Source organism: Panicum virgatum, chromosome 2K (genome assembly GCF_016808335.1).
Source record: "Panicum virgatum strain AP13 chromosome 2K, P.virgatum_v5, whole genome shotgun sequence".
In the NCBI taxonomy this organism is placed as follows: domain Eukaryota; kingdom Viridiplantae; phylum Streptophyta; class Magnoliopsida; order Poales; family Poaceae; genus Panicum; species Panicum virgatum.
In genome coordinates this window covers 62,888,543-62,900,296 of record NC_053137.1, presented here as the reverse complement: position 1 = coordinate 62,900,296, position 11,754 = coordinate 62,888,543, and the positions used below count along the sequence as shown (strand labels likewise).

General features: G+C 50.8%; 2 protein-coding genes and 1 pseudogene across 2 annotated transcripts; 1 reads left to right on the top strand and 2 right to left on the bottom strand.

The window, feature by feature from the left end:
- Nucleotides 1–345: 345 nt before the first annotated feature.
- Nucleotides 346–5,154, bottom strand: LOC120695574 (annotated as a pseudogene).
- Nucleotides 5,155–5,835: 681 nt separating this feature from the next.
- On the top strand, nt 5,836–7,254 carry LOC120693506 (ervatamin-B-like). Its single transcript, XM_039976963.1, has 2 exons — nt 5,836–6,321; nt 6,407–7,254. Exons 1-2 carry the CDS (start codon nt 5,838–5,840, stop codon nt 6,961–6,963), a joined length of 1,041 nt encoding a protein of 346 aa, XP_039832897.1. The 5' UTR covers nt 5,836–5,837; the 3' UTR covers nt 6,964–7,254.
- LOC120693501 (protein UXT homolog) lies at nt 7,081–10,333 on the bottom strand. The gene is made up of 6 exons (XM_039976949.1): nt 9,984–10,333; nt 9,536–9,719; nt 9,288–9,389; nt 8,545–8,652; nt 7,452–7,506; nt 7,081–7,328 (listed from the first exon to the last, which is right to left on the bottom strand). The coding sequence occupies exons 2-6, from the start codon at nt 9,667–9,669 to the stop codon at nt 7,257–7,259; spliced, it is 471 nt and encodes a 156-aa protein (XP_039832883.1). The 5' UTR covers nt 9,670–9,719; nt 9,984–10,333; the 3' UTR covers nt 7,081–7,256.
- Between the last annotated feature and the right edge of the window lie 1,421 nt (nt 10,334–11,754).

The following is an 11,754-nucleotide window of genomic DNA, read 5'->3' as shown; positions in this document are numbered from 1 at the left end:
ATCAATTCATCGTCAAAATGCTGGTTGTTAGTACTGATTTGGTGTGAGAGAAAAACACTACTATTGTTGCTAGCAGAACAGAGTGAATCTCAGTCCATGGCCGTCGAGTCCAGAGCTGCAATAAATTTATCCTCGTCTCATGATCACCCGTGAGGAGTCAGTGACCCATGATCCGAATCTACCAGTGTCCGGCCGATATAAATCATCAGCCGTGGCGCGCGTGATCACCCGCACTGGCACCGTGGCAGACGGCGCACCCAGACGACGCTGGCGAAATGGCGCACCGTGAGGCGTGAGCGATCGCCGCACAGCTGTATAAACCCAGCCGTGCGTGCAGCTCGATCACTAGCCTTCTTCCTGCGAGAACGGAGCGTTCTTGTACGGTGGCCACGACCGAAAGCCTGCACTGCACCAGATCACAACAGCCCAGCTGGCCGGTAATGGTATCCCTCTCGCGCGGAGCAGGAGATCCTGGACTGCGACGGTATCCCTCTCCATTCGCACGTATCCCTCCTCACCCCACGACTCGCCCCACGAGTTTTTGACGATCCAGTACTTGCGGCCGCCGCCGGGCTGGACGCCGACCCGACCGCCGTGACGGCGTGGTTCAGCTCGGTGCTGCAGGGGCCCGAGAACACCCCGCGCTTGTAGAACTGGAAGCCGCGGCCCGAGGCGTCGATGGCCACGGTGACCGGCTGCCCCGCCACGGCGCGCTCCAGCGCGGCCTCGTTGTTGCGCTGCACCGCCTGGGCGCGCGGTGGCCCGTCTTGCCGCGCCTGCACTGGCCCTGCCTGCCCGTGTACGGGTAGTCGGACTCGGTGGTGATGCCGCCGTTGCGTGCGACCCAGTCCATGGCGGCGCTAGGCCAACCGCCGTCGCAGCCGTGGTCGCAGTCCACGATCTCCTGCTCCGACAGCGACACGAGCCGGCCTGTGTTTATCTTGTGCTGTGCACGCCTTCGATGGACGCCACCGCGGCGAACGCCCAGCAAGAGCCTGCAACGCGAGGACATAAATATATAATCAATGCAAACATGGCCACATTATCTCTTCAGCAATAATAAAACTGTAAAGCATTCATGCTCGATCGCCTACATACGACCGCCGCGTTGTTGGTTCTTGACCGGCGTCACTGGTCCCTTGGCCCTCCAGTACACCCTGTTGGGGGCCCCCTTGGCGCTGTCGCTCAAGTAGTCGCCGCCGTTGGACATGCCGGCGTTCATGGTGCCGACCTCTCCCTCGCTCTCCCATGGCCTCAGGGGCAGGGGCGGGGGCCTTGGCACACGGCAAATGAGCTGTGTCCCGTAGTGTACTGAGCAAGGGAAAAAATGCTGAGAGAGTAATAGCATACTTGCCTACGTGGTACTTTGGCAAAGGTTTGTCACAAAAAATACGGGAATGCAAAGGAAATAAGTAGCTTGGGAAAACTTGTCAATCACGAATTACTCAACTGAACTAGGACCAAGTTAGTACACCGTCAATTCAAGATTTGTTTCTTTCATTCGACGTGGTGTAATTAGATTGAAAATACGCTTTTACTTACTAGGATCGTGTGCTGCAGTAATTCTACTCTCTTCTTCTTAATCTTTGATAGAAGGGAATGATTACGTGGAGCATTTTGTCAAATAAGAAAAGGCTACCAATTGAGAGTTAGTCGGATGCCTTCTTAATTTTGTTATTTCTTGGAAATAAGTAGTTTGAAATTGTACACTGGTTAATCAAATGTAATTCATGCTGAAGTTCTAGATTGGATGATCTACTGACTACTGAGCCTCCTTTTTTATTCAAACATGTTCGTTGGATTGAATCCATATGTATAACAACTGATTCTTGCTATCTTGTTTATAATAGAAATGACCGTTCCAATATGCTTGGTAAAACATACAACCATCTTTCCTTTGTCTCGCTTCTCTTTTGTTTTGGATGCACCCTGAAAATGAAGCAGCTCTGCACCGCACTATACAAGCTATGGAAACTTCCTGTGCATGGTATCTTTGTTGAGTTTTTGATCTTGTATGGACGAAATTTTCAAATGGCTCCCTCAGTTGAGATATTACATACTCAGGTGATTTTTCACTTAACACATTCAACTGTTGGCGTTCATTGAGAGAGGTAGTTACAGGGATGTTCATATGACTGGCCCTCTGCATTGAGATGTTGCCTTGTTTTATCACAAATCTTGTTTTTTTTAGGGTCATCACAAATCTTGTTAATGGAAGTGCAGAGATCAGACTGAATGGAGGTGGGGAACACGCTTGCTGGGAGCTGGAGTTGGACGGCTCCAAGAACCTACTTTGAAGGAGCTCCTGCTGGTTGGCTTTAGGCCCCACTAGAACAGCAGATAAAATTTATCAGAGCTGTGCTGGAGCGAGCTCCCAATTTGGAGCAAGTGGTTCTGAAGGAGGATACAGAGCCATGCAGGACTGCGACGCCATGGGCACGCCATTGTGTTCCTTGACGGGGCATGTCTTCCCGAAGAACGAGGGCGATCAAGGGGCTGTCGTCAAGAAGAGATTACCGATGGCATAGACGCAGTCTCCTCGGCCCAAATAATTTTCGGTAGCTAAGAAGTTGTAGACTGCAGTGATAATTTCAGGTGCTTTTGGCCATGTATCTTGCGAAATATTTTATCTGTTCGTTGAGTAGGCTACAGATGCAAAAAAAAAAGGATCTTGGAATTTGAAAACTTCCGAAACTGGGTACCGTTGTATGGATCTTGTGCTGATGAATTTGACTCGGTTTCTCTAGAGCAGACTATCTTCGTTGGTACACATCAATTTTCCTAAATCCTATTTGGATTTTGCATGTGAATCTGTCGAATTGGTTTCCCTAAGCTGACTGGTATGCATATGCACAAACATTGGGTCTTCTTGCTTCTTGTCATGCATCCAAATCGACATCATCAGACATTGGCGAAACAAGATCGCCTTGGGGACTATAGAATTCATAATCTCGTCGGTATCTGGCGCCGCTTTCTTTGCCACGACCAACTGCGCAGTCATAGCCGGCAGTGCCCACATGTTCGGCATAGCCCCCATGGCCTCCGTACTCGTTGCCAAATCTACTACTCGCATGATTTGTCCGGCAGAACTAGCGGCACCGAACGAGCAGCACGGAAAACGACGGCCGCCATAGCGGCCGCCGCCGCCTCTCACCGGCACCACGTCCGGTCAGGTATATGACGCTGCCATTGCCAAGAATCCTTGACCATTTTTTCGCAAAAAAAAAAGAATCCTTGACCATTGACGGCACAATCACCGCAGAAGATCATTCGGAGGCACCTACTCGCAATGGAACAAGCCGACGCCGGCTGCCATGGGCGGCGCCACGCTGCCGCTCGCCTGGTTTGTCTGGCCGAACGCCACGAAGCGCACGCCACACGGCAGCGTCCACCGCCGCGGCTCCACCGGCACAAAGAAGCAAAGCAGCTCTTTGGGACGGTTGCATCGATGCAGGAGACGGCCAGGACGCGGCGGCGCACCGGCGAGACGTCGCGTGAAGCCTGGCTTTCGATGTCCAGGGTGGACGGTAAATGAAACACCGTCCACCCCTTGGGTGCATTCTTACCGTTCGATCGGATCTGTGCGGGCGTGATAATCCCAATCGCTGCCCCCGCCTTGCCTCCGTCCGAGGAGAGCGGCCTCGCCACGCCAGGCTGGCAGGCTCCAACCTCCTGCGTGCGCTAGTTAGAGATGTCAGCGCCCACCGCGCCGGTGGGCGGCCACGACCTCCGACCAGTCGCCGAACTACCCCGGCCGCGACAAGGCCATACCGCCGCCTAGCACATACAGGAGCCGGTTTGACCTCAGTTTGGTGTAACCGGCGAGCGCTACCGCGACGGGGACGAGGCCGGGTACGCACGACGGCGTCACCTGCAATTCCGGCGAGAAAGATCGAGCTTGATTTCCATATTGTTCGTGGAGCTTCACCTATACCTCGAAGTGTCTCCAAATCCAACTACCCTTCCCCTTCCTCATGAGCACCACCGTCGTCCCTGGCGCCAGCGCGGGCACGCCCCCTTCTTTGCCGCCACGGCATCTGGCGCTATCACCGCCGCCGAACAATCATGAATTCGTAATGGAACGCGCCCCGAAATTCTATGGTGGAGCGCGTCACGCTGCTGCGTCCGGACGAGTCTCGCCGGACGCCATGATTCACGAATCACGAGCAGCTCCATGGCAACGCCAGTAGACAAAGACGTGGACGCCGCCGGACGTTCCCGATGTCCTCCGCCGCAGCCTCGTCGTCGGCGTCAAGGAGCAAAGGGGAACTCTCCGAACGCACGATTATGTTGTGGTGCTAAAGCGGGATGCGGCGGCGCTCCGGCGAGAAGTGGATGAATTGCGGAGCGCGAGCACAGGAGCACGGTGGGGCGGACGGTGAATGGGATACCGACCCGGGGTGGACGGTAAATGAAATACCGTCCACCCCTCGGGTGTCTTATATCCGTTGGATTGGATCCGGACGGCTGCGATTAACCCAATCCAAGCCCCCCCGGCCCCACCTCCGCTGGAGAACGCCCGTCCCCTAGCTCGCATCCTCGCCTATGCCGCTGCCGCGCGCTCCAGCGGCGACGGGATGGCTAGCCGCGCTCACGACCTCCGACCAGATGCAAACTTCTTCATCGACGACAAAGTCGCGGCGCCAGCCTCCGGTGATACTTGCGCCTCTCCACCCGCACGTATCCCTCCGCGCCCCTCGAGTTCTTGACGATCCAGTACTTACGGGCTCGGCGCCGTATCCGACCGCCGTGACGGCGTGGTCCCGGTTGGTGCCTGCAGGGGCCCGAGAACACCCCGCCCTTGCGGAACTGGCCGGACGGCGCAGCCGGAGCCGTTGATGAGCGCGGCGACGGGCTGACCCGTCGCGGCGCGCTCCAGCGCGGCCTCGCCGTTGCTCCACCGCCTGGCCGCCGCGGATCGTGGCCGCGCTGCTGCCGGTCTTTGTCGCTCCTGCACTCACCCTGCCAGCTGCCCACGTAGGGGTGGTAGCTAGTCCTATCCGGTGGTGAGGCGGCCGTTGCCGGGCTGCCGGCGACCCACTCCATGGCGGAGTTTGGGTAACCGCCGGCGCAGCCGAGGTCGTTGTCCCCGCGGTCGCAGTCCACGATCTCCTGCTCCGAAGAGGGAGACGAGAGCTCCCCCGTCTCTATCATGTGCAGGCCTTCGATCGACGCCACCTGCCGCGAACGCCCAGCAAGAGCCTGCACTGCAAGACCATGTCGCCACGACACCAAATCTTCAGTAAAATAGCGCACATTGAACTTTTGAAACGATAGCTCCTACTGTACAAAACTTTATTCGGTAGAAAACGCTGGTCGCTACCGTACATATACGTCTCCGTTATCGTCTAGCTCTAGTGCACCAGCACCACCAACCCCCTGCATCTGCATGGCACGCAACACACGCCTCCCTATGCAGTTCCACAGCTATTCTCGCAGCGCAAGTCGTAACAGCACAACTAATTAAAACAGGGCCGTGAACATCGTATGCCTAACACACGGTCAAGATCATATCCAAAACGGTGGTGGTATGTCGAGCTAGCTAGGAGATGCAAAAACTTCCATCATCTGGAAGGACACGAGTACTGTGCGACTGCCCCCATGCTGCGGCCGTTTCTAGCTCCTGCACCGGCCGGACCGTCGCTTGCCAAGACGGCATCTAATTGTAGCATATCAATGCACCCTAATCCTGATCTCCGATTCCATTAGTTATTACTTCTTCAAACGATCGAGGCAAGGATGATGCGTGTCGTGCACGACCATGTGCATCTATTTAAGCCCACTACTGCAGCCATGGCTGCTCGATCGATCACACTGGTGGGCACCAAGCGACGGCCATGGCTGCCGCGTCACGTTCTCCAGCCCTCGCCCTCCTGTGTTCCAGCCTCCTGATGTTGGCCGGCGCCGCGGCGTCCGGCGACGTGCTGCCAACGATGGACCGCTTCCACGCGTGGCGCGCCGCGCACAACCGGACCTACGCGACCGCCGAGGAGCGGCGCCACCGGTTCGAGGTGTACCGCCGGAACGTGGAGTACATCGAGGCCACGAACCGGCGCGGGGAGCTCTCGTACGAGCTCGGCGAGAACCAGTTCACCGACCTAACGAGCGAGGAGTTCCTGGCCGCGCACTACACCATGCCGCCGGGGCAGGTGCTCGCGGCCCGCGAGGCCGTGGCGCGGCTGCTCATCAACTCCACACGCGCTGCCGGCGGCGGCGGCGGCAACGGCAGCTACTCCGGCGACGCCTTCGGCCAGGTCCCCTACAGCGTCGACTGGAGGACCAGTGGCGCCGTGACCCCCGTTAAGCACCAGATGACTTGTGGTGACGACGACGCGCCTTGCACACGTTGCCATCATGCCCATGCGTGTCTAGATGACCTCGTGACGAGGATGGCATGTCCTTGCAGGCTCTTGCTGGGCGTTCGCGGTGGTGGCGTCGATCGAGAACCTGTACAAGCTCCGGACGGGCCGGCTCGTCTCGCTGTCAGAGCAGGAGCTGGTGGACTGCGACCGCACCCCGCCCGACAGCGGCGGCTCCCCAGCGTCGGCCATGTGGTGGGTCGCCCTCAACGGCGGCCTGGCCACCGCGTGGGAGTACCCCTACGAGAGCAGGCAGGGCCAGTGCAGGCGCGGCAGTATCCGCGGCGCCGCCGCTGTCACGCCCAACAGCGAGGCCGCGCTGGAGCACGCTGTGGCGCGGCAGCCTGTCGTGGTGACCATCAACGCCGACACCTTCCAGCACTACATGGGCGGCGTGCTCTCGGGGCCCTGCGACGCCAGGACCAACCACGCCGTCACGGTGGTCGGGTACGGTGCCGACGCCGGCGGCCGCCGGTGCTGGATCGTCAAGAACTCGTGGGGCGACGGGTGGGGCGAGGGTGGGTACGTGCGCATGGAGAGGCGTGTCCAGGCCAGTGAAGGCTTGTGCGGCATCGCCAGCATGCCCTACTACCCGGTGATGTGACCTCACGACATCGCTAACCCATGGATGGAGTATATTACCAATGCCATGAAATCTTAAGAATGGTAAGTTCTAGTGGGTGTAAATTAATTACACCGTGTAATCAAAACGAGATTGTTGTACTATCGGCAACCTCATGATCTGGTTTCAGATTACTCCAAGGTTTGGATAATTTCAACAGCAGGTGGTCATCAGATTTTTAAGCCAAGTTGCTGTCATAAATGGAACCATCTGGCAGAACAACACCACATTTTACAAGCTCGATGTCACCAACCCTTTGCCGTGAGAACCAAATTCTACCATGTATTCCTAGGTGATAACTCTGTCTCCGGTGGTAGCTGCAGCAGTTCACGGATACCTTCACATACCTGCATATGGAATTGCAGAGAGTAAGTAGAAATACGAGTAACATCTGAACTTAGGCAGATAACATGAGATGCAAGTATGCACTACTTATTGTTTTTAATGGAAGTGTAATACACTGTACATACCAGCTTGATCTGTGCTTTTATGCTTGCAATGAGATGCGTGTATTCATCTATTTGCCTGCAAACATGCAAGACATCCAGGGTTAACATCTGAATAAATGCATCTGTAGTGACATATACATAAGTATATAACAGAATAAGAGCACTTAAGCATAAAAAATCTGAAATAAAACATCACACTATAAAATAAAACAATAAATCTATTCATGCAAACCTAAAAATGCAGAATGAAAGCATTCAACCATAAGTGAAACAAGCACCATATCGAGCAAAGAGATACAAACTATGATGTTAGCTGTCAAACCAAAACAATGAAATGACCTTTGTATTTTTTTTCAACCTTAATGAAATGACGCGCAGTTCTCCTGCGTGGTTCGAGAAAAAAAAACCCAAAACAATGAATCAAGGCAACAGTCAACCTGCATTTCACTGTAATATACTGATTTTGACATGGTGATGCTTTGTTCCGTTAGATCTAGAACTGACCACATGACACAAGAAACTACTAATCTCCCAACATCAAACAACTACCTTACAAACAAGCAATTATGTGTTTTCATTATTTAGAACAGAGTAGCGTCTGTGTTTGTGAGACAATGCTGCCGTACCAATAAACAAAAACTCATTCAATCATTTCAGGCATCCTGAAGTGCTAATAATATGGCTAAGAATGCTAAGAAATGACATGGTGAAATTGGTAATCTTCACCAAATTTCTACAAGTATATAAATTGAATGTCAGAGGCACACCCCTAACATGCCATGACCAGCTCCGTGATATGCGGACAAGTGGGCTCATATTCTATAGAAGATACCTGGAAGACAAGCTCCAACAAAACTAAGTGCATACATCTAGATGTTCCTAAATCATAAATTATTAACAAGACTTACGTCCATAGGCATGCTTGAGCTAAAATCTGCACCCTTTTCGCTTGGAGGTAATTAACAAGTTACGGTATTGAACAGCAAACACAAGTTACCAGAATCCTTCCCAAATCTCAATCATCTCTATCATTTCGGAGACTCGTATAACAGAAAAGAATGCTGCCTTACAAGAAATACATCATACTCACAATCAAACATTAGAATTGACATACCTAGCCAACCTTGCCTCTCTTACGGATATAAACTGTAATGCTTCTTGCCAAGTAAATTCCACATGAAAACCTAGACCAATATCCACGAAAATGTGCCTTGTATCCGGTCTGCAGAAAGCACCACACAACAAAGAACAGTTAGATCTCAGCAGTTCATGAAATCTGATTACAGACATATACTGAAATACTTTATCACACATGTTTCATGGAAAATGATTTTGTCAGTTCTGTACTAATTTCTTCAACTATTCCAACTTAAAGAATGCTGTTAAGGAACAAAGTTAAGATTGAGTTTAAAAGTAAAATAGCATGAGAGCATATCAAGATGAGCAAGTTCCAAGTTTGCTCCCTGTATTATATCATACAACCAAGAGCCTGAATTTGTGAATTACTGAATTCATATAAAAGTATAAAACTAATCTGCTTGTTATACTGTATTTTTATAAAATATGGACAAACAACCAAACACCTAATTTTGGAACACCTACTTGTGAATAGTGTATATAAAACTAATATGCTTGTTATACTGTCTTTGTTTAAAAAATATGTATAAACAGACAAACACCCTATTATTAGAAGTTTAGAACAGGGAAGTCACAGTATGCACTATATGACACGCCTTTTCATATTTATCGAATAGCAAATATTTCAATTGAAAACCTCACTCTGTTCGATCAGCAATGAAAATATTATAAGGATTGTCTGGATTCATTGAGAGGAGTGGTGAAGGGGGCGAGGTTTACACTTCCGCTTGCATGTACACCTCCGAGCCAAGATTGACCATGGACCGGATGCTGGTGACGCCATTCCTCTCCAGATTTTCAATGTTCCTCTTCAAATCCAAGCTGCCGGCATAAAAAAAAAGCTCCATTACCAGAATTCAGAACAAGTTGCAACAGACAAAGCTAATATGCTAGACTAGAGATAGGCTCTCCAAATGTCACTACACCAGAACCGACTGTCAGCCTACAGAAAGTTCAGCTGGACTTACAAGGTCTTCTGCTGCTCAAACACCTTGTCGCGCTGCTTAATAGCATTGGCGAGGTCAGGCTTCAGACGACGGTCCACGAACTCCTCGAACTTCCTCACTTTCTCCTGTCGCGTCCGTGTCTCCGCCGCAGCCATGGCCTCCGGTAGGGTTACCCCGAAACCAGTGGCGGACCCAGGAATTGAAACTAGGGTAGTCCACGCAAAAAAAAATTCAAAGCGCAATCCAGTATAATCTAATAGCACTTCGGCAACAATATGGTATATAACGATCAAAGTTACAGTGATATAAGTAAAATCAATGCCAATTTAAGGATCAGGAACACAGAACAAAAATACAAATGGATGCACCAATTATTCAATTAACCACTCAATGGCTGAATTCAGAAACAGTACAAATACCAGTACTGAATTGAATTATGGAATAGAGTGAGAGAGAAAGAAGTACGGACCAGCAGTACCAAACACGAGCGCGGACACGTCGGGGCGGCCCGCGGCCAGGCGGGGCTAGCGTGCAGCCGTGGGGGCGCGGCCGCGCGACGCCGGGGGGTGGGGGGGATGGCCGACGGCCGGTGGGAGCGGGCGAGCGGTGCGCCCAACCAGCGCCCAAGCAGGGGCCGACGCCCGGCGGGACGCAGGAGTCGAAGGTCGAGGGAGGGAGACCGCGCGGCGTGGGGTGGAGGCGCAGCCTCGCAAGCGGCTGTGGCCGGCGCCGGCGGTCGGCGTCCAGCGGTGCGGAGGGTAGTATGGCGGCGCGTGCGTGGGCTGAGGGATGAGTGAGAGACTCAAGAGTTGGGCTAGGGTCAATTGTTGGGCTGTTTATCAATCTAGGCCAAAATGTCTAAGTATATATTGAAAAAAATTTAGATCAAAATCTAGGGTAGGTTCTTTGGATCCACCATTGATAGGACATAGGTGCACACATGTACACTCAATAACTTTTGCAAAAAAAAATCGAAGTTAGTAGTTAAAATCCTTGGTCAAAACTGAATACACGAGAGAGACAGAAGAAAAATCACGCTCATTGATTTTGTCAGTATGCACTAATAAAGTGGAAAAATTTTATGCTTCTTTTCTTTTACGCCTCTCGACCGGGCACAACCGTAGAATCTGCTCATGTGCGATCAACTCTACACACGCAGGGTGCACTCACACTAGATGTACATAAACAAATCTACAACCACACTCATATCACTAGATCACGTCCTACTCCTTTCATATCACCGAGATCATCCATGGCTCCATAGGACGATAGGCACGTCATATTTCCTTTTATGGCTCCACGTGTGAGAGACAACGAAATATACTTGCGGCAAACCTGGTGAGAGACAAGAGTACGATTCTAGGGAATCAAACTCGCACCGGCAGCCCTCACATTAGAGGTACCGCCGGAGCCACACTCGGTTCTCATGCTTTCATCTTATGGAAGATAAATAGGATTTCTGGGCCTCATGCATGCGTTTGGGAGGCCCATGAGAAGCCAAAAAACGTTCGGGAGGCCCATGAGAAGCCAAAAAACACATCGGGAGGAAGGTGAGCTTTGTTTTTTTTTTTCCCTCGCTACTTCTGCTAAATATCTTGTGACCAGCATATTTGCAATATTAAATTAATAGAGATAAAATTCTAAAATACAAGATTAAGCACCTATTCAAACTTGGTGCAATATTTTGGATAAAGTAGTTCAACATTTTAGGTAAATGTTGAAGCATTATATCAAAATGCTGAACTATACTCAAAATGTTAAAATAGTACTCTATGAAGCACGAATATAGATTTGTTTCCTAGATAAAAATAAGTAAAATGTAAACATGTTGGTTCTTGTCATATTTATTCTCAACAAGATAGTGGTTAGAAAAAAATCAAAAACACATTCACGGTTGGAAAGAAAATATGTTTAAAGATCACAAAAATCAATCTAAGCCATCTACTGCCTAGCCAATCTGATCCGAAAAGGCCTAATTTGGCCCAATGCGTGAGAAATGCCAACGTAGCCTTGTTTATTTTTTATTCCATCTTTTTAGGACACATTTCTTCCTAATACTTTCAATAGTTTATTATTTCATAAATATGTACCTTTCAAAAATTTAAGTGCTTAATTCAACACTTTATGGAGGATATTTCAACAATTTTAGCATAAGTTTAACATTTAATGTTGAAAATATTGATTATAATAAGCGTTGGGTTGTGGCAATTCAACGCCTCTTGCTAACGGCAGCTGAATTA